At 38.0% G+C, this 23,330-nt stretch overlaps 1 protein-coding gene across 1 annotated transcript; it reads right to left on the bottom strand.

Moving 5' to 3' along the window:
- Positions 1–21,773: 21,773 nt before the first annotated feature.
- On the bottom strand, positions 21,774–22,550 carry LOC149374726 (uncharacterized). Its single transcript, XM_089592279.1, has 4 exons — positions 22,530–22,550; positions 22,352–22,447; positions 21,920–22,207; positions 21,774–21,841 (listed from the first exon to the last, which is right to left on the bottom strand). Exons 3-4 carry the CDS (start codon positions 22,191–22,193, stop codon positions 21,774–21,776), a joined length of 342 nt encoding a protein of 113 aa, XP_089448405.1. The 5' UTR covers positions 22,194–22,207; positions 22,352–22,447; positions 22,530–22,550.
- Between the last annotated feature and the right edge of the window lie 780 nt (positions 22,551–23,330).

Here is a 23,330-nt window from a genome sequence, read left to right on the forward strand (position 1 = left end):
TTAATAATAAAATATTAATTATTATAGAAAAAGCCTATCACAAAAATGAATCACAACGCTTACCTGCCTGTCTACCAAATAATAAGATGTTAAGCAATAACACGAGTCCCAATTACCCAACAACCCGGAGAGCTCAGTGGTGGCTCTATTAAATAATAAAATAATAATTATTAACAAAAGAGCCTATCAGCCAATGATTCAGAGCGCTTACTGGTTGCTTTGCTAAATAATAAAATATCAAAAATTATCCTAAGCCCTTATCACTCAATTACCCGGGGTCCTTACTGGCCACTCAATTAAATAAAAAAATATTTATTTTTAACAGAAGTGCCTCTCACCCAATCACCTGGGGGGCCTACAAGTCGCATTGGTAAATACAAAAACGATAATTATTAATACAAGCGCTTATCACGCAATGTCCCAGGGAACTCACTGATTACTTTGTTAAATAATAATATATTAATATTAACAGGAGAGCCTTTTAGCTAATGACCCGGGGCGCTACTAACTTCTTTACTAAATAATAAAATAATTTTTAACACATGCACCTATCACCTGATGACGTTGAGCGCTTACTGGTCGCTTTATTGAACTATATGATATTATTTATTGACAAAAAAGCCTATTACCCATCAACATGAGGCACTTACTTGCCTTTCTATTACTTAATAAAATATTGAGCAATAGTACAAGCACCTATCACCCAATAAACCAGGGCTGTTACTGGTTACTTAATAAAAGAATGATATATTGTTTCTTACCACAAGCTCCTATCATCCAATGATCCCAGGCGCTTCCTGATCGCTTTGTTGATTAATAAAATATTAGGTATTTACACAAGCGCCTATGACTAAATGACCAAGGGCGCTTATTGTTTGCTCAATTTTATAGAAGGATCTTAATGATTAACCCAAGCCCCTGTCACCAATGACCCGGGGCGCTTACTGGCCTCTCTAAAAAATAATAAAATATTCATTTTGAACACAAGCGTTTTTCATCAAATGTTCCAGGGCGCCTACTAATTGCTTTGCTAAATAATAAAGTATTAATTATTAACACAAGCGCTTATTACCCAATGACCTAAGCCGTTTACTTGCCGTTTAATTAAATAATAAAATGTTAAGCAATAACCCAAGCGCCCATAACCCAAGGATTTAGGGGGCTTACTCAATTTTGTATTCAATAGTAAAATGTTGAGCAATAATACAAGCACTTTTCCTTTAATAACCCGAAGTGCTTACTCGTCATTTTATAAAATAATAAAATATTAATTATTTTAGAACAAGCCTATCACACAATGACTCGCCACGCTCACCTGCCTGTCTACCAAATAATAAGATGTCAAGCAATAACACGAGTCCCTATTACACAACAACCTGGAGTGCTTAGTGGTGGCTATATTAAGTAATAAAATAAGAGTTATTAACAATTTTTATTATATATATATTAGAGCCTATTAGCGAATGATCCAGAGCGCTTACTAGTCGCTTTGCTAAATAATAAAATAGCAACTATAAACCTAAGCCCTTATCACTCAATTACCCCAGGCGCTTACTGGCCACTCAATGAAATAATAAAATATTCATTTTTAATAGAAGTGCCTCTTACCCAATGGCCCAGGGCACCTACGAGTCGCATTGGTAAATGAAAAACCGATAATTATGAATAGAAGCGCCTATCACGCAATGTCCCAGGGCATTAACTGGTCACTTTATTAAATAATAGAATATTCATTCCTAATAAAAGAGCCTAACACCCAAAGTATTTCGGCAATTTCTTGCTTTCTATTAAATAATAAAATGTTAATCAATAATACAATTGCCTATTACCCAATGACCCAAGTTCGTTACTGGTCGCTTTGTTGAGTAAAGAAACATTATTATTTAATGTAAGTCCCTATCACCCAATGACACAAGGTGCTTACGGGTCACTTTGTTAAATAATAAAATTATCATCATTAACACAAGTGCCTATTGCCCAATAACTAGCGGCAAATATATGCCTCTATATTATACAATAAAATGTTAATCAATAATACAAGCGCCTATCACCCAATGACCTAGAGCCCTTACTTTTCGCTTGTTTAATAAAAAATAACAATTATTAACTAAAGAGCCTATTACTCAAAGACCCAGAGTGCTTATCGGCCTTCCTATCAAATAATAAAATGTTTAGCAATAACACAAGCGCCTATCGATCAATGACCCAGGGAGCTCACGTGTTTATTAAATAATAAAATGATAAGCAATAATAGAAGCGTCTATCACCTAATGATCCTAGGCGCTTACTGGTCACTTTTTAATATAATACAACATTCATTATTAATAAACCCTCTTATAACCTAATGACCCAGGGCGCTTACTAGTCGCATTACTAAATAATAAAATATCAATTATTATCGCAAGATTCTATTACCCAATGACCCGGCGCGCTTACTGGTCCTCTATTATACAGTAAAATATTTATAATTAACACAAGTGCCTATCACCTAATCCACTGGGGCACCTACTGCTTGCTTTTCTAAATAATAAAATATCAATTATTAACACAAGTGCTTATCATTAAATGATCCGTGGCAGTTACTGGTCTCTGTATTAATTATTTCAATATAAATTTCTAACAAAAGAGCCTATCACCTAATGACCCAGGGCGCTTACTTGCCCCTCTAAAGCTTATTGAAATGTTAAGTAATAATACTAGCACCTATCACCTAATAATCTGGAGCGCTCACTGGTTGCTTTGTTAAAGAATAAAATAATAATTTGTAACACAAGATTTTACCACCTAATAACCCATGGCGCTTATTTGCCACTCTATCACTCGATTCAATGCTGAGCAATAATACAAGCACCTATTACTCAATTACCCGGGGCACTTACCTGCCTCTTCATTAAATAATAAAATATTAAGTAATAATACAACCTCCTATTAAACAATATCTTGGAGCGCAATCTTGTCACTTTAATGAATAATGAAAGGTTAATTATTAAAAATACAGCCTATCACTCAATGACTGTAGTGCTCACTTGCCTCTTTATTAAATAGTAAAAAGTTTAGCAATAAAATATCTGTCTATGAACCAATAACCAGAAAACCTTACTGGTCGCTTCATTAAATGAAAAAAGATTTATCATTGACACAATTAAGCGATACAAAAAATTGAAGTTGAACAAAAAAATCTAAAGAGAGATACGATGAATCAAGAATAAAAAATGTAACGTATAATGTTGGTGATATCATTTTTGTTAAGACCAACCCAGTAGCAACTGGCGAATCAACAAAACTTCAACCTCGTTATAAAAGTCCATATGTAATTGAAAAGACATTGCCATCCAATACGTGTAGTGTAAAAAGTTTGAATTCCAACTCTATCAAAGGTAAAACAACTGCTCATGTAAGTCAAATGAAAATTTGGCAAGGTTGTACCGATAGCGAAATTAGCAAGCACGATACAATTAACGATGAAAGTACAAGTGAACATGAAACTGAAGCTTCCAATAGCGAGACATATGAGTCTACCAGCGGTATACATAAGAATAAAAAAAAAGTGTAATTTATCATAAAAAGCATAAAGAAACAAATCCATCGCAAATATCCGGGAAGCGAGAACGTCGACCACCAAAGCGTTACGAAGATTATCATATGTAAGGGCTTGGGGTCCAAGCTCCTGTAGGATAGCCGATTGTAATAATCTAATAAACATATGTATACTTACCTATCCTAAGCGCTAAGATGTATGGAAACAGTGCGTGTGTGTGTATGTAAGAAGGCATGAGTGAAGGCAGTCGAGAGTCGCGGGACTGGAGAGAGAGTGATACGCAGCGGCGTCGTGGTGAACGTTTGAAACTCAGGAGAGAGGCATTCGGGTCTCGTGTGTCGAGAGGGGAGGACGATGAGAGAGCAGAGAGTGAGTGTGATCGCGTGAGTTGCCATAACCAGCTGTAACAAGAAAGAAACGTTTTATTAAAATATATTTAAATATTTAATATATAGTATCCTGACTTTGTCTCACTACAACCTTTCCCCCTGCATTTGTTAACTAAGTATGCAGTCAGCTTCTCGCTAAACCACTTGTCGGTGTACGCTTTACGCGCATCTTTAGACACAGTAGTCGCGTATCGCGCACAAGAACGCATTACCTCAAACAACGGTGCGATATTAGATGCTTCCATTTTTCCTGTTTTTTATTTTACGGTGTAGCTAGCGAAAAACTTCCAACACGTTGTAGAGAGACACCGAAAAAACTAATAAAAACAGTGTAGCTAGCAAAAACTTGCAACACATCGTAGAGATACACTGAAATTGAGTAGAGAGAATTGAAACAAGTTTAAGTAAACGCAAAAAATTACAGAATTTAAACAAGTTTAAGCAAACGGAAAAAATACACTGTTTAAAACTTAAGAGTTAATTGAAAATGTAAAATATTTCGAACAAGAGGCAACACGTAAGATTATAGTAACGTATCGGCAAGAAAAATGTGATTCGGCTAAGAGTGTCGGATAAGGACTGATTTTCTTTTACAATTTCTTTTTCCCTACCTACTTCTATATTTCCCCTACCTCCATTTTGCCAAAATTTTGGCCAACGTATAATAAATTTAAAAGGTTTATTCACTCACATAGGTATACACTTTAGTCACAGTCTTGAAAATTCTATATAGTTACGGTATGATACACTTCCACAGTGGTTACTTACTCTTTTTCATATATTGAAAAAGATTAAAATTATTGCAGCTGAGGGACAATTGCTTACTTCCGCCGTGGTTACTTACCCTTTTTCATATTTTGAGAAAGATTAAAATTATTGCAGCTTAGGGACAATTGCTCACATCCGCTGTCGTCACTTACTTTTCTTTACAGCCGTTTGCAGAAATTTTCCCGGTGACTAAACAAGAGCTTCATCCAGGCTTGAGCATGTTTTTCCCACAGCATTTTATGTGATAAAATAAGGGTATACTAGCTCTTCTTATGAATCACATATTGCCGAAAATTTGAGCGGGGAGGGTTGCACCGCATAAAAAAATTTTGAGAGAGAAGAGTGCAACAGCTATACAAGTTTTCAAACGCAAGGGTTTCATTTTTCTATAGACCCGTTAGTCTTCCATACAACTTAGATAACGGCTGACATAGATAATTTTCGCAGCCCCTGCAAAATTTTGTCGGTAAAATGATTTTTAATTTAACTGTGTCGTACGAAACTGTAAAAAATGGTTCGTGTTGAATCAAGACAAACGCGTTTTTCATCACGTGATACCTCTAATCATTTATCAGATTTTATTAATTCTATAGAAAATGAAAAAGACAATGAAAGTGCTATAATATCCACGGAAAGGTGTTACTACATTCGTATCCACTCAACAAGACGGGTACAAAAAAAATCGTCGTGGAACTTCACTATAATGTAAATCGTCAGTGTTTCGAGCCTTTGTTGCAGCTTTCCAAATGTCAGTTTACAGGAGGTGTAATTATAAATTCACATGTATGGAGTGAGTTAAAAGATAATTTTGCTTCTGTAAATAATTACTTCACTGATAAAAACATCAATCCAATGGAACGCATACAAGTTGGTAATATCGGTCAGTTAAAAATTTATAGCTATAATTATAGCTATATTTATAGCTATAACTACCTATAAAGCAGCTATAATAATGATAAAATTCAGCTAAAAATATAGCTATAAACTACAGCTGTAATCTTTTCACAAATTTTGAATAAGAATTAGTTTAAAATCAGATTTTTTCAACACATATCGATCAGTATAGACGGTATCATCCGTGTGATAACAGTAAAACTGAGGGCCTAAAGTATTTTTAAACAATTTGTAAAAAACTTAAAATTGTATGTGATTTCTTGTTTTTTTTTTCTACTTATTCAAAAATACTTCAGGCCCCCAGTTTTACTGTTATCATACGGATGATACCATCTGTACTGATCGATATATAGTAAATAAATCTGATTTTAAACTAAATTTTATTCATTATTTGTGAAAAATTTACAGCTGTAGTTTATAGCTATATTTATAGCTGAATTTTATACATTATTATAGCTGTTTTATAGGTAGTTATAGCTATAATTATAGCTATAAATTATAGGCATATTAAGAGCTATAAATTTTCGACTGAGCGAGCTGATATTCACATTAACTAACGGAATAAAATCAGTAATCTTTGATAAAAATGAAATTAACGATGGACAAGACGGAATAAGAAGAAGAAGAAAACGTACGGTTCAACCATTATCAACATTTAAACTACGCGCGACACCTAGTGCCTTTTTCTGCGCACCGCTTATTAAGTTATTGGGTCACTTGACGTCTGCAAAAAATTATTGTTACTGGCTAATGTCCGTAATTATATTTAAATTACGCGCAAAACTTGTATTGGGTTATTGGTCTATGCCCCCCCCCCTCCCCCCGTTACATGACACCCAGGAAAAACGGTCCCCGCGGGCCACGCCTCCGGCACTAACCGCATGACATATATGTATGAAGCTGTCTGGAAAAAGCTTACCTTGACTACTTGGGTATGGCGAATGAGTCAGAGTTTGTGTGAGGGCTTGCGGCCTTTTGGAAGAAATTTGCAGGAATGTGACTGAGTTAAAGCTTGCATGAGGGTTTCTAGGGAAGTACGTGTAGAAATACGAATGAGTCAGAGCTTGCATAAAGGGTTTATGGCTTTAAGAAGGTACGTGCATGTGTCAAAGCTCGTGTGAGGGTTATGGCTTCGTGCAAGAACGTGACTGAGTCAGAGCTTGCATGAGAGCTTATAGCCTAACTGGAATAAGTTAGAGTTTCTACATGTATTAATGATTCTTTTTGAAACATAAAATATCGTCTCCCAAAGATCTCAAAATGTTTGTAATGATAAAGGTGCTTACATACAGCTCGTTGTATATCTTACTAATATATAAAGCAAAGTCGCTAAAACCGTTGTAATCGCTAACCGCGAAAACTACTGAACCGATTTTGCTAAAATTTTGCATACTAATTTATGATACTTCCTAGATGGTTTTAGTATAGTTTTTATCATTAAAAATTTAATAACAATAGCAATAAATGAGCTCAAAGTTTTGCAAAAATACGCCAGCTTTTCACTGTAGTTCAGTAAAATCCGCTAGGTGGATTCGACATAAAATCGAGGCTATCTGCAACAGAATTAAATAAGTGTGGTTATAATAAGCTGAAGCGTCTCGATATCCATGCATTTGTACAGTGGCAGTTCAACGAGCTGTATAGAGAATGCTGATGATAGTCTTGCAGCTGGATATCCCGGTTACAGACGACACTCTTCTCTAAGGGGGAAGGGACCTAGGTGCCCTTTCACCCTAAATCTCGACGAGTGCGATCAAAAAAAAAAAATTATTCCAACCGATGCCGTCTCAGCCACAATATCAGGAGACATATCTAGCCAGAGCACAATCTGCGCCAACTCTTCAGAGTTGTGTGGCATTCCCAGCATCCCACCTGGTGCAGTTAGAGAATTTTTGGCTACAAATGTGAGCCAGGGAAAACAGCTCTGAGGGGCACGGGCAGCCACAACGGCTACCTTCTTAGTCGTCGCGTCCCCAACGCGCTTACCCGCATGTTCCCGTCTAACGATGAGCGGTTGGTTATCCGGGGAACGACTCAAGACGAGATATTCTTTGGTCAGTAGTGTATCTTCCTCCATCACAGTCTCCGTACATCAAGACTCCCAGGGTAAGAATCAAGCAACCCGTAGCCAGCTCTTCATCATCAGGAATGATAATAAAGAATAGCCTGGAAGTTTCACCACTGGCGCTTTTTAGGGCCATTATAAGTATTTACGTTCCCTACTTATAACCATCAATTTCATCGGTTCTTTTTAGGATCCACCTAAGTGTAAACTACCTTGCCAACAAATACATTTTTACTACCATTTCCGGAAGCGATTCGTCGACTAAAAGACTATATTAACTTAAAACGGGCACTATTAAACCAAGTCAGCCATTCACTAGCAGACGTCACCTGCGGAGTTGTTCTTCGCAAGGCTGGAAAACCCGGTGACCGACGACCCTATACTACCCTCTTGACTCTAAGCATTCAACCAGGAATTATTGATCCCTTCCAAGGTCTGCGCTGGGAAAACCTATAACAGCTATCAAGGAAAAAAAACTTGAGCTAACGGGACAGCCTTCACTGGACAAGTATTACTAACCAATCTCCCTGTGTAAGATCACCAAAACAAATAAAAAAGGTGCTTTAGACACCAACGTCTTCGACGTTATACCGGGAGACGTTGGGAAAGAGCACTACAACTAGCCCCAAAGCTTCGGACTTTGTAATTTTTCTCCCGATCAGTCTGGGTCTTCAACAGCAAGCCAGAGAAGATCACCCTGAGGTATCCAGGCAGTCATGCACAATTGCTGTTAACTGCAGTCAAGAAAGAGTTGACTTAAGAAGCTCACCAGTCTTTTTTAGGGCCATCGGATGTCGAACTACCTTGCCCACAAATATATTAGAACTTAACAAAGTTGACAGAAAACAGCTTTTAGTGGTTACAAAAATTTTAAGCATGCCAAAAGTCGCAAGAGAGTGAATTGGAAGAAAAACTTCAAGTGTATCCAATAAATACAATTTTACTTAGGCGTCAAGAAACTGACGCAGAAAATTTATCGAGATTAAAACAGCAGCGTCAAAATCGACAACTAAAGAGTCCATTACGTGAGAGATCAGCTTTTCATTGTACCCTCACAGCAATCTCTGAAATCTTCAAAGATCCTTCTTCAGATTTTTTAATGAGTAGAAAATGTATTTGTGTTTTTGTGGCAATAAAAATGTAGGGTTTTAGGTCTAGGACTTTGTTGCTGTGGTAATAAAGTTGTGAGATATGAGAAAAAAATTTTTTTTTAATTTATGTTTTTTGGGGGTTTAAAATCTTAATAGCTGTAAAAAATAGCCCTTCTCGTGAATTACACGGGAGAAACTGTAAATCAACGGCTTCTTATGGCCACCAATTATTTTATGGCATAAAGAACGCACGGTACTTTTCAGCATCATTATTTTTTTGAATTTTTACACCTCATCATTTAACGAAATAAACTATATGGATTCCGAAAAAATATGTTTTTAATAAGAAGATTTTTGTTCTGAGATGTATTAGGAATATTGTGTAAAATTTCTAACTGAAAATGTTTCACATTACATGTCAACACACCCCGGTGTTTTATTTAGTAAGTCTCGGGCGAAGCCAAGACGGGGGGTTGCTAGTTAATTAATATGTACTAAAGTCGTTTGGTATCATTTGGCATTGTTTGTTGTTATTATTTTATCATCATTATTGTTGTTGCCTATAATAAAACAGCATTTTAATTTTGGTGCACATCACTCAACTCCTGAGATCAGTACGGTCGGTAGCGCTATATTATCGTGAGAAGCCCATACATCTATGTATGTCTGAACAATACACCCTTAAATTGATAATACCCCTATCCCAAGTGAAGACGTCATTAATGACATCTTTTATGACGTCTCTTAACATGGTGTAAGAAATACATAAGGTGATGGGCTCTTCACCCTGTTGTTGCGGTCCAATAAAAACCAATAAAATTTTACGATGGGATTTTTCTATTAGTTTCTTATCGGTATTTGCACCCGTAAATCCAAATAAAATCCGAAATGGTTAAAAATAGATTTTCTATATCATTTATTATAACTAGGACATGATTGAACAAAAATAAATTGCCAAATTTATGTCATACCATCCGCGCGGATGGTAACATCAAAACGGGGGGATTAGAGTATTTTATATGTTAATTGAAAGAAAAGTTAGTTATTAATTTTTATTAGAATTTTGTAAAAAATACTTTAGTCCCCCCGTTTTGGTGTTACCATCCGGATGGTATGACATAAATTTGTCAATTTATTTTTGTTCGATCATGTCCTAGTTATAATAAATGATATAGAAAATCTATTTTTGACCATTTCGGATTTTATTTGGATTTACGGGTGCAAATACCGATAACAAACCAATAGAAAAATCCTATGGTAAAATCAATGAATTTTTCATTGGTTTTTATTGGACCGCAACAATGGGGCAGCCAGCCAACTGATCAGCCAATCAGGAGGCTTGGAACAAGCGACCTTCCATATTGGATTTCCCACCAATGAGCGTAGAGAGCGCATTGTTCAACTACTGCTACACATAAACAAGAGTACAGGGTAAAAAATTTCCTCGATAAATAATATGTTTAAAATTTGTTAGGTGCACTGTTTTATGTATAAATATATAATTCTATATGATGATCTGATTATTTTTAAAATACATAATGCATAAGGTTTATTAAATATTTCAATAAACAAACTTTGCAATTTTTTTTTTTTTATGAGAATTTTAACATCAGAAGTCAGTTTTTTTGTTCATCTCTGACAATCTAATTTATTTTATCGTACGTACGAGGCTTTTATTTTAATACTGTTTTTCGAGGCCAGTTGTATTTATTTTTAGCGATAAAGTGTAAGTTGTTGAACAACGCGCTCTCAACGCTCATTGGTGGAAAATCCAATATGGAAGATCACTAGTTCCAAGCCTCCTGATTGGCTGATCAGTTCGGGAGCTGAAGAGCCCACCTTAGGTATTTTTTACACCATGTCTTGAAATACGTCATCATGACGTCTCTAGGATGTCACAAAGACATCATTGAAGACGTCACCAGAGAAGTATCTAAAGACGTCACCAAAGACAATCAAAAAGACATCTCCTGCAAAGACGTGTCCGAAGACGAAAAAATTAATAAATACATCAAGTTTTCTTGCTTGAATCATTAACTAACTTAATAAAAGCAACATTTGTATTGTTAAAAAAAATCTGCTTTGTGATGGATTTGAATTTGGTTCCTCAGGATTACCAGTTCAGTGTATTATTACCAACTTGGCCAGAGTTGATAAGATACTTGAGTTGCGATTCAAGCTAATATAAGTTAGTAGGTCTATGTCAATTTTATTTTTCTTTACAACCAAAAATCATAAGCATATTATTGTAAATACTCAGCATGTATATTATTAACTTTACAAGTAAACATTCACTGTTTAAATATTCTTTATAAAATATATAGTAGAAATAGTCTTCGTTATTGAATGTTATAAGTAATTTTATGAAAAATATTCAAACAGTAAATGTTTACGTATAAGGATAATGATATGCATAGTATTTACATGATTAATATATATTCAATTGTAAAGAAAAATAAAATTCACACATAGACCTACCTAGAACTAAAAACCTTTTTTTAAATACATCTCGCGAAATTGTAATCATTTTGATAAAACAAGAAGCCAAATCGAAAAAACAAATGAAGCGCAATTTAATGAAAAAGTTAAAGATGCCCGAAATAATGTTTTTCGTGGTTGCAAATGAAAAAATTTAAGAAGCCAGATTTATGGTTTTAATTAAACAAAAACAAAAAGACTGACAAATACGTTTCAAGTAAATTTAAAAAGCGCCAAAAAAGGCACAATTTGTTGAATATTTTATTTATTCACTTAATCTATGCTGGGTGGCCAGTTTGCGGAGCTCAAAACAGCTGTTTGTAATACAGTTAGAGCAATGATGTCTAATTATAGCATCAGCAAAATTACCGGATGACACTTGGTAACATTGCAGTAGAAGCGATTTCCAAGCTTTCGTCCGTTTAAACTAATACTCCCCATTGATCGAGAACCGAAATATAGGGCGATAAAAAAAATTTTTTTTGCTTGTTAACCGAACCAAACTATGGTTTACAGAAAAGTTACATCTATCGTATATCGCACAGTTTTTTCTAGCCGAAACGTACTGGCTGAATGGAAACACGGAATTATTTTTTAAAAAAATAATTGGGTTATTTAAAAAATTTTTTGAAAAATAATTCCGTGTTTTCAAAAAAAATAATTGGGTTATTTAAAGAAATTTTTTTAAAAATGATTCTGTGTTTCAAATCAGCCGGTACATTTCAGCTGGTAAAAATTACATGACATAAATTAGGTGTAACCTTTCTGTTAATCGTAATTTGGTTCGGTTAACAAGCAAAAAAAATTTTTTTTATCGCCCTATATCTCGGTTCTTGATCAACGGGCAGCATTAGTTTAAGTGGACGAAAGGCTGAAAATCGCTTCTACTGCAGTGTTACCAAGTGTCATCCGGTTATTTTGCTGATGCTATAATTACGCATCATTGCTCTATCATAAATAGGATCATTTTATAACAGTTGCATTAGCCAGACTTACTTTACTGACCTCCGTTAATAAGAATGAGCAGTCTATGTTTCATTTATGTTGATGGATTAAACTTATGAAACATGAGATTCCGAATTGAGACTGTTCACCGTAGGTAGGCACGACAGTTTCACATAGTTCTATTTTAAACTAATGGGTACTTTTTTTTTTGTAGTCAGTCGTTCGATCGGTCGGTCCAATTTTTCAAGAAAGTATACCCATACTCACTATGTAGTCACACCTCAGTGTCCGAATATACTTGGTAATTCTTTTACAAATCGAACACCTGTCTGATCGACACCTCTTCGATTTGGCTGAAACTTTTTTTACGGATTCTATGTCAAAAAAAAAGAGATACGTGTCAGAGGAATTTTGTTTTCTTTGCATATTTTCGATAATAGAAGTGATCGAACATTTGAGAATGGCAAGTTTTTTGGCTCGGAGACTTATTTTCTTAAATTCATAGTTCCGAATCTTTAAGAGCTACAAAATTATTACCAATTGCACTTTTGTAGCTGACGGATTAAACTTTAAGAAAAAAATTTTTTTTACAAAAAATACTAACAAATTTAAATTGTTATTAACAACTTAATTGTTAAAACCGATTTTTAACAAACGCCCCCAAAAAGAATCAAGTTTTTAGTAGTTTCATCGCATTCTCTGTCAAATTTTACGTCAAAAACATGTTTTTAAAATATGGTACCATTCCAATTATTATTGTTAATATATTAATTTATGTAGCGCGTAACGGCCAAAAAACGATTTTTTGCTAATAAATTGAAATCTGTTCATCGTATAAAAAAAAGTTAAATGTAAAAGTTGTAGATAATTGACAGATCTACAACTTTTGTGAAAAATTTTTTTTGATATAACCTCAAAATTTCAAATTAAATTGCAAAAAATGTAAAAAATCAGCTTTGTAATAATTATTTTTTGGCAATTTGTATAGAAAATAATTTATGTGTAATTTATTTTGAATCGAATCTCCTGACATGTTAGAAAACCAATCTTGATTGAAAACAAAATTATTATCAAGCGTTGAAAAAAAATCTATCCAGTGCGTAACTTTGACATGTGGGATTTACTTCATATTTTAAAATTATTTTTGTTTTTGGAACTTCGTTTTTTAGCATTCATAATTGTTTCTTGCATGGTTTTTTGGTTTAATAATAAGTTTAAAAATAATAAGTTTTGTTTGCATTTCTGAATGCTTAAATCATGATACTGTTGCCGTTCATCTCTACCAAAGACAACTGATTGAATTCATCAAAAGTAATTTGCCAGGTGTACAAAAAATAATATATATGTCCGATGGAGCAAGTGGACAATATAAAAATAGGAAGAACTTTATTAATCTTACGTATCACATGGAAGACTTCAAAATAGCTGCAGAGTGGCATTTTTTTCCCACTTCACATGGTAAAGGACCCTGTGACGGGATAGGTGGAACTTTAAAACGACTAGCCTCCAGAGCGAGTCTTCAGAGGATAAACAATCCCATTCGAACGCCACGAGAACTATTCAATTGGGCGACAGAATCACTGCCAAATATTACTTGTCGCTATTCTACAAATGATGAGCACGAAGAAGAAAGAAAATTACTATCAGAACGATTTACAATAGCTAAAACAATAAAGGGAACCCTAAAATATCATTGCATGATTCCAATATCTTGTCAAGAATTAGAAGCTAAGATATTTTCATTGCATGAAAAAAAAAATGTTGCGAAAATTTTCAAGTAAAATATACTATTAAACTGTCAAGGAGAGTGCTAATTTTACTATATAAATGTCGTTATTTCAATAAAGTACATATTATATATTAAGAAGTATTACATTATTTTTTATTACGTGATTTTTTTAATTTACTAAAATATTTTTTTATCATCGATTATTATTTATCAAAGTCTTTCATGGCAGTGGTGGCTAATACAACAAACAGGGAGATATTACTTGACGCGCTGGATATATTATTTGTTTCAAACGCACTGGATAGATTTTTTTTTCAAAGCTTAATAATAATTTTGTTTTCAATCAAGTTAGGTTTTCTAACATGTCAGGAGATTTGATTCAAAATAAATTACACATAAATTATTTTCTATACAAATTGCCAAAAAATAATTATTACAAAGCTGATTTTTTACATTTTTTGCAATTTAATTTGAAATTTTGAGGTTATGTCAAAAAAAATTTTTCACGAAAGTTGTAGATCTGTCAATTAACTACAATTTTTACATTTAACTTTTTTCTATACGATGAACAGATTTCAATTTATTAGCAAAAAATCGTTTTTTGGCCGTTACGCGCTACATAAATTAATATTTTAACAATAATATTTGGAATGGTACCATATTTTAAAAACATGTTTTTGACGTAAAATTTGACAGAAAATGCGATGAAACTACTAAAAACTTGATTCTTTTTGGGGGCGTTTGTTAAAAATCGGTTTTAACAATTAAATTGTTAATAACAATTTAAATTTGTTAGTATTTTTTGTAAAAAAAATTTTTTTCTTAAAGTTTTATCCATCAGCTACAAAAAAGCAATTGGTGATAATTTTGTAGCTCTTAAAGATTCGGAACTATGAATTTAAGAAAATAAGTCTCCGAGCCAAAAAACTTGCCATTCTCAAATGTTCGATCACTTCTATTATCGAAAATATGCAAAGAAAACAAAATTCCTCTGACACGTATCTCTTTTTTTTCGACATAGAATCCGTAAAAAAAGTTTCAGCCAAATCGAAGAGGTGCCGATTAATTATTATCAAAATCCGTTCGATTTGTAAAAGAATTACCCGTATATACTGTCTACCCACGCTCAGTACTATGTCTCTTTCTACTTGTGCTTCAGCACCGTACATGAAAACAAGCTGTCTATGTTTCTTATGCGTCTATGATAAATAGTTTTTTTTTATATTATCAGCAAACACAAAGAAATCTTTAAAATGTCTACAAGACGTCTTGCTGAAATGAAAGATTTCTTGGGGGGGGGGGGGGGGTCCCGGTTTGATGAGGTAAACGAGCGAAGCGTTAAATTAACGAAAACAATTACCGTCCTTTTGTAATACTTGAAAATAGATAGAAAGTTCACTGCACAGACACCCAAAGAGAAGAGACTTGTATAAACTTCAGGCTTTTGGTAAATGCAACTAATTATCAAAACTGACAGTATAATCCCTGAATAATAAAAGCCACTTTTCTAGCGACAGTCACGTTTTGATGATTGTGCACTGCAGCGACGATCGAGGCAGCAGTTAGCCAGTTATTCCATCTCTACGACAGATGGCGCTGCCTGGCCACTGTTGTGGGGCTCCTCGGCTGTATGTATGCAGGAGTGGGGGAAATTCCCCTCCTGCCGCCCGCGTCTCCACACTTGCCTCGTTGCTCTCTCGACACGCGCAGCCGAGCAGTGCTAGCCTGACCAGGCTCTTGAGCGTTTGTTTGTAGGCACCTCTAATAAAGACTCTTCTTACTCTTACACAGGCCTACTCAATTAGTCTCTCCTTCCCAACCTTGAACCGCTGGCAGCCGTGGGTCTGCCACCGCCTGGAGCCTGCACCAACCCATATTGGTGACCCCGACTACTTCGGGAGGAGAGTACGCAGTCTTCCGAGCCGAGTCAACGACGCCGCCTTGCCTTTGTCCCGGCTTACAGCGCCTTGTCAGCGTGCCCTGTCAGCGCGCCGCCTCCTGCTTCAGCGTCGTCGTCGTGCCTTTTGGCTTAACGGCCGCCTCCGCGTGCACCTGTTCAGCGTACCTGCACTGCCCTTCGCGAGCGTGTCTGCTCGCCCGTAATCCGCGCACGTGTCAGCGCGCCGCCGCCATTCTCTGCATCGACACTTTGCGCGCTACACCTGCACGCGCCGTCGCCGCCTTCATCGAGCGCACCGGCTTCGCATCATCATCATCATCATCGTCGTCGGCACACTCGCTCCAGGTCGTCGCATCATCGAGGTATTTATTGAAGGTCGCGTAAGACCAGTATAAATAAAGCCTTTGTGCCTCAGTTACTACCGGTGCCTAACCTCTGTTGACAAGCCATACCGCGTAAGCAGTGTAATTCGCAGAAACGCTTGTTTACCTTTGTGCGCGTTACTACTCTTAGCGTTAACTGTGAACTTTTTATTAGAATCTATTTCTTCGTTTTATCAAAAATCTTTTTTTTGCAACTTGGCGTTTTTTGTCACTGCGTGTTAACAACTAAGAGACTTATTATTATTAATTTTAATTATTTATACGTTATTATTAACATTCAAAAAATTCATTGATCGTTAATATTTGCTAATTAGTGGATCTCAAAAATTCTTTTTTACTGGTTATCAGCTTTGCGTGTTTTTGTAAGAAAAATCAATAAATTTTTTCGGACCAGTGAATTTTTTGAACCTCTGCGATGACAACTGAGGAGCGGTTGCAGTAGCTTACCGCCGCTTTGGCTCTGGCCACTCAACAGAACGAGCAGCTTACTAACTCTCTAGCCAACGCTCGCACTCCTCAGGTGTCGGCTTATAGGGCTCCCAAGATCCCCAACTTCCTACGCAGTGATCCCAGAGTCTGGTTTTCTCAGTGCGAAATAACCCTACGTAACGCTGGAATAACTGCTTCCGCAACCAAAGCAGACTATATAGCGGAGAAACTCGACGCGGACGCTATGAATTTAGTGATCGACCTCCTAGATGCAATCCCGCGACCCAGTGACCTGTACGAACAGGTCAAGGCCCGCTTGCTATCCACCTTCAGTGGCTCGGCGGCTGATCGCCTCCGCCAGCTTTTGCGCAGCCAGTTCTCCTTGGAGGGTAAGCCCTCGCTAGTATTGAGTCGCATGCGCTCCCTCGGCGCGGGCTGCGGGGAGGACGTCCTCAAGACTATCTTCTTGGAACAGTTGTCTGCTAACTGTCGCGCCGCTCTCTCAATCTCTGCTATTACCGACCTGACTCAACTGGCGGAAGCAGCCGATAAATATATGGCATCTATGACTGCAGATTCCCCTCAGGTCAGCTCGGTCGGTTCTGATCCCATCCTAACCTGCTTTAATGAGCTCAAGACTGAGATCGCCCGCATCTCGGCCAAGGTTGACACTTGGGAGAAAAAGGACAAGCGTTCCAGGAGTCAATCAAACCAACGTGGACGGTCCAAGTCGCAGAACCGCAACCGCGACAAGGACGGCGGTGGGGCCCAGGGCGATAGACTTTGCCATCTTCATGCCAAGTTTGGCAGTAAAGCCTTTCGCTGCCGTGGCAATTGCTCCTGGCGCTCCACCTCCTCGGAAAACTAAATCCTCTTCCTCGCCTGGAGGCTGCGAGCGGAGATGCTTCTGAGACTAAACGCCTCCACATTCGCGATGTTATTTCGGGACTTAATTTCCTCGTTGACTCTGGAGCTGAGATTTCCTTGCTCCCTAAACTCGACAGTAACTCAAAGCCTACTAACTTCAAGCTTTATTCAGCGAATGACTCCATTATTAAAACTTACGGCCCAGAGAATCTTCTTTTAGATCTCCGCCTCAAACGTCGATTTCCCTGGAGATTCCATCGTGCAGACGTTGCCAGCCCTATTTTGGGGGCTGATTTCTTGCACTTTTTTGGTCTTCTGGTTGACCTGCAAAAACGTAGGCTCATCGACCCCTACTCTAACACCTTTTCTGTCGGGAGTCTTAGATTTTCCAATTCTCCCAAAATCAGCGTCTTAAGCGCTGAATCTGACTTCTCCAAAATTTTGGCGGACTTTCCTGAAGTCACTGGTGAAAAGCCTGCTGTTCCCCTGACGGCGAAGGATGTTTTTCACTATGTCGAAACTAACGGTCCACCAGTTACGGAACGAACTAGGCGTCTCGATCCAGAGAAATTTAAGATCGCTCGAGACGAATTCGAAAAACTTGTCAAACAGGGCACTTGCAGAGCCTCGAAGAGTCCCTGGGCCAGTCCCATCCACATGGTCAAGAAAAAGGATGGCTCATGGCGGATCTGTGGCGACTACCGCCGCTTGAATTCCTGCACAGTCCCTGACAAATACCCTATTCCTTACCTGCACGACTACTCTATGCTGCTTCAGGGTAAGAAAATCTTCTCCAAGTTGGACTTGTACAGGGCTTATTACCAAATCCCGGTGGCCCCCACTGACGTCTTGAAGACCGCCGTCACGACGCCCTTTGGGTTGTACGAGTACGTCTTCATGCCCTTCGGTCTTCGGAATGCCTCTCAATCCTTTCAGAGATACATTAACCGAGCCCTGGGTGACCTAGATTTCGCTTTCGCTTATCTAGATGACATACTCGTTTTCTCGTCCTCTCCTGCAGAGCATGAGAAACACATTCGTGTCATCCTCGAGCGACTCAAACAATTTGGCTTACGACTAAACCTCTCTAAGTGTGAGTTTGGCAAATCAGAGATAGTCTTCCTCGGTCAGCTCATCGACCAGAATGGTTCGAAACCTTCTCTTGAGAAGGTTCAGATAATCATTGACTACCCCCGGCCTAATACAGTTGTCCAGCTCCGCAGATTCTTGGGTCTGGTCAATTTTTACCGCCGCAGCCTGCCTAACGCAGCCTCTGTTCAAGCTCCTCTTTACACCTACACTAATGACTCGAAGAAAAATGACACCAGAGTCATCGACTGGTCCTCAGAAGCCATTCAAGCTTTCGACCAGACTAAGAACGACCTAGTCAATGCGTGTCATCTCATTCATCCTTCTCCGGATGCTCCCACTCGTCTAGTCACTGATGCCTCGGATTTTGCCATGGGCGCGGCTCTCGAGCAGCTCATTGGTGATGTCTGGAGGCCTCACGCTTTCTACTCGCAGAAGTTCTCCGCGTCTCAGCGCAATTACAGCGCTTATGACCGGGAGCTCACTGCTGTTTACGAGTCTATCAAGCACTTTAAATACTTCCTTGAAGGTCGTAGTTTCAAGGTGGTCACTGACCATAAACCCTTGATCTACGCGTTCACTCAGAAACTCGACAAAGCCTCGCCGCGTCAACGGCGTCAACTCTGCTTTATCTCGCAATTTACAACATCTTTTGAACACCTCCCTGGGACTGATAATGTCGCCGCGGATGCTCTCTCGCGCGTTGATATGATTCGGCTACCTCTCGATATCGAAATGCCCGAACTCATACAGCATCAGCAGCATGATCCAGAGCTCAAGGAGCTTCTCGAATCCTCCGATCACTCGCTTAACCTCAAGAGCATCGAGCTAGGTCACAACCACAGTCGCCTTCACTGCGACCTGACCGGCAACATTATCCGCCCCTACGTGCCCAAAACACTTCGAAAACGTGTTTTCGACCTCTTTCACGCACCTGCGCACCCTGGTCCCAAGGTCACTGACCAGCTATTAAGGCAAAGATATGTCTGGCCCATGATGCACCGCCATATCAAAGCCTGGTGCCAGGCCTGTCCTGACTGTCAACAGTCAAAAATCTCTCGTCATATCAAAAACAAACCCCTACAGTTCGTGGCTCCGGATGACAGATTTCGACATGTCCACATCGATCTCGTTGGTCCTCTCAAAACCTGCGACGGCTTCTCGTACCTTCTGACCATGATCGACCGGTTTTCGCGTTGGGCTGAGGCTGTACCTCTCAAAAACATGGAGGCTTCCACGGTCCTACGGGCTTTTCAAGAACACTGGGTCTCTCGGTTCGGAGCCCCAAGATTCCTTACTACTGATCAGGGAGCCCAATTTGAATCCCAGATTTTCAACGCCTACCTGTCCTTCATCGGTTGTCAGAGAAAGAGAACAGCAGCCTACCACCCTGCCGCAAACGGCCTGGTGGAGCGCTGGCACCGCAGCCTTAAGGCAGCAATTATGTGTCATAACGAGCCTGACTGGGTAAAAATCCTCCCCACGTTCCTTTTGGGCCTTCGAACATCGGTGCGGAGTGACACAGGAGCCTCTCCTGCTGAATTTCTTTACGGAACCTCTCTTCGCATTCCTGGAGAATTTTTCATTTCTGACGACTTCCAAGCCAATCCTCAAATCTTCATCGAGGATTACCGCGAGCACATGCGTCAGCTGAAACCTGTTCCCGTCGAACATCATCACGGGTCTCGCCCTTTCGTGTTCAAGAACCTCAGTTCTTGCACTCACGTCTTTCGGCGCTCTCCAGCTGTAAAATCTCTCGAAAGACCTTACACGGGGCCTTACAAGATTCTTGAGCGTGTCTCTGATCGGGATTTCAAAATCGACATCAAAGGAGTGCCCAAAGTGATCTCGACTGAACTGCTAAAACCAGCCTACTTCATTCCTGAGAACCTCGGAATTCCTCTACTCGACCTATCAATTCCACCCCTACAGCCCAAAAAGCCTATACCTATTCTTAAGACTTACCAATGTAATAAAAATAAGAAAGCTTCTGACAATGTGAGATTTGATCTTAATGCCTGACACTCGAATCACTTTTGCGTTACTTAATTTTGTTTTATATAACATTGCATGAAACGGACAATTGTATCCACCTTAGATTTAAGTAAAACTTGATTGTGATCTAGTCTTGAAGAGAATAAAGCCTTATCACGTTATCATTAATCACCAAAAAATGCAACTTACTAGATTGATCTTGCGTACAACAAAGTAATTTTGTACCTGCGTACCTATAATTTTTTTAAGTAAACCTTGTACCTGCGTACCTAACTTTTAAGAAAACTCTGTACCTGCGTACCTATTTTTAAGAGAACTTCGTACCTGCGTACCTACAATTTTGTCAAGAAAATTTGTACCGGCGTTCCTCTAATTTTAAAAAATTAATTTTTGTTATTCTATGTGCTGCATATTGCCATGCACCCTCTAAATGTTTTTACTGCGTTTGCTCGGGGGGGAGTATGTGGGGCTCCTCGGCTGTATGTATGCAGGAGTGGGGGAAATTCCCCTCCTGCCGCCCGCGTCTCCACACTTGCCTCGTTGCTCTCTCGACACGCGCAGCCGAGCAGTGCTAGCCTGACCAGGCTCTTGAGCGTTTGTTTGTAGGCACCTCTAATAAAGACTCTTCTTACTCTTACACAGGCCTACTCAATTAGTCTCTCCTTCCCAACCTTGAACCGCTGGCAGCCGTGGGTCTGCCACCGCCTGGAGCCTGCACCAACCCATACTGTTTGATGGCTTGATTTGATTTTTTCGATGATGATGATGAAGATTACTATCACTATTATTATTACTATTACTATTATTATTATTATTATTATTATTTTTCGTAATATTATAATTATGTAGTTAAAAATAAGCCATATAAATTTGGGTTTTTTGAGAAAAAAAGAAGAAATACTGGGTAAAAAAACTTTAATCTTATTTATATACTTTATAACATTTTCTTACAAACATTTTCACTCGTCTTACAAGATAGATATATAGAAAATTGTAATGACCCTTATATAGTCTACATGCATATTCGAAAATCAAGGAGCCATAAAACAGGTATAAATCGTCTGTTTAAGAACAAAGTAAAGAAAAAAAGGTACAAAATGAAAAAAATAAAAAGTTATAGATAGATGCGACAGAACAATGTGGCATCGGCCTGGCACAAGGGGCATCTTTGCCTATTATTAGTAAACCATCTTTCGGCACATGGGTAACAGACTCATTGATGACCGCAAGGTGCAAATCCAGTATCCGGAATTTCAATCAGGCAAATTACGCAGCGTTGGCCTAAAAAAATCGGAAATTTTTTTTTTACAACCACACATTTTTTTAATTGTGACTGTTGGTTAATTATCAAAGCCTTACCTTGTAGCCTTTGGGCTGGAGCACCAGCTCGTTCGAGGAGCCTTTCTTGAGCATAATTTGCAGGCATCGGACCTCCTCGATGCATCCCTTGAACATTTCCAGCCAAATTGGGCAAGTGTTCCCGAAAAGGGACTTGCGGTTCAGCTTGAACGTCACCCCGGGGTGCTGGATAAGGTCGTCCTTGTCCCCTTCTTCTCCTGCCACGACCCCCTCGTGCAGCTGGAACCATATTGTTTTGAGCTGGAGGCGCGGGAAGTCTTGCCTGGGCCCACATTTCAGCTTCCAGATCTGTAATTTTATGAAGAAGAATAATTAATTTTTGTATGTTGCTTTTATTAATATCAAGAATTTAGAATAAAAGTAACAACAGAAAAAATAAAAAAATAAAAATTATAGGATGCAACAATAAAATACATTAATTTTCCTTATTACCATCATTTGGTGGGGGCGGTCCATAATTGTGTATATCGAAACTTATATACCGGACATCAACAAGATTAACATCAATTTCTGGATCGGCATCGACAACTACAATCAATAAAAAATAAGATATTAAAAAAAAGTATCGATACTTGAAAATCTTATTAACAATATTGATAATGTCTGTTACATTTACACGCTTGATTATTAACAAATTACTCTCTATATCGTTCTCGCAACTCTACATCTTGTTGACGCGTCTCTTCCAAATGGTCAAGAATTGGACCTTGAAAATTGTTGATCATTCGTAAAAACTCTTCTTGAGTCAAAGCTGTTGTAACGTACAGCCTCCAAGCTATTGTACAAAATAAAATATAAATATACGCAGTGGTAAAAAAAAGTAGAAGTAAGATTTTAAGAACAATTTCTGTATCCCTACAAAATCTTTTTAAAATTGTTATAAGGCATATTTCATTTTTTTAAATTATATTCTCAACAAAATAAGAACGATTTTTGCACGTATGCTTATGCATGTTGAATTAATGAAAAAATATAAATGGATTATAATAAACTGCAATACTAACTTCTTGTAATTTGATTAGCCCTTAACCGACTGGCGTACCGAGGTAATCTCGAGACTCGCTCTCCTCTGTTTAATCTGTGGACGTCAACGACAGTACAATCTTGAACTTGTAACAGCACACCTATAACAAACAATGACATCACATCAGATTAGATTATTACTCCTTCTGCTCAACTAAATTTGCAATAAAAAATTCGAGAAAACTTACCAGTAAAGTTCCAAGCAGATGGTCTTCGGCCTACAATTCGTACGTAGCGTGCGTGCAATACTTCGACAGCATTGGTTGTCCTGCGTTCTAAGCCGAAGATTCTGAAACCTTCTGGCTTTACACCAAGTAACCATTGTCATTCAAAGTGAGCCAGAAATGGCTCAATTTCGTCCCGAAAGTTTGCTGGAACTTGTAATGCT

The sequence above is a fragment of the Copidosoma floridanum genome, unplaced genomic scaffold (genome assembly GCF_036245765.1).
Source record: "Copidosoma floridanum isolate Cflo_tuat_1 unplaced genomic scaffold, Cflo_Japanese_pri ptg000015l, whole genome shotgun sequence".
Lineage (NCBI taxonomy): Eukaryota > Metazoa > Arthropoda > Insecta > Hymenoptera > Encyrtidae > Copidosoma > Copidosoma floridanum.

Coding starts and splice junctions, on each gene's coding strand:
- LOC149374726 (XM_089592279.1), bottom strand. CDS start 22,193: ATGTGGGCCCAGGCAAGACTTCCCGCGCCTCCAGCTCAAAACAATATG. Junction 21,842..21,919: donor TCCAGCCCAAAGGCTACAAG/GTAAGGCTTTGA, acceptor CGATTTTTTTAG/GCCAACGCTGCGTAATTTGC.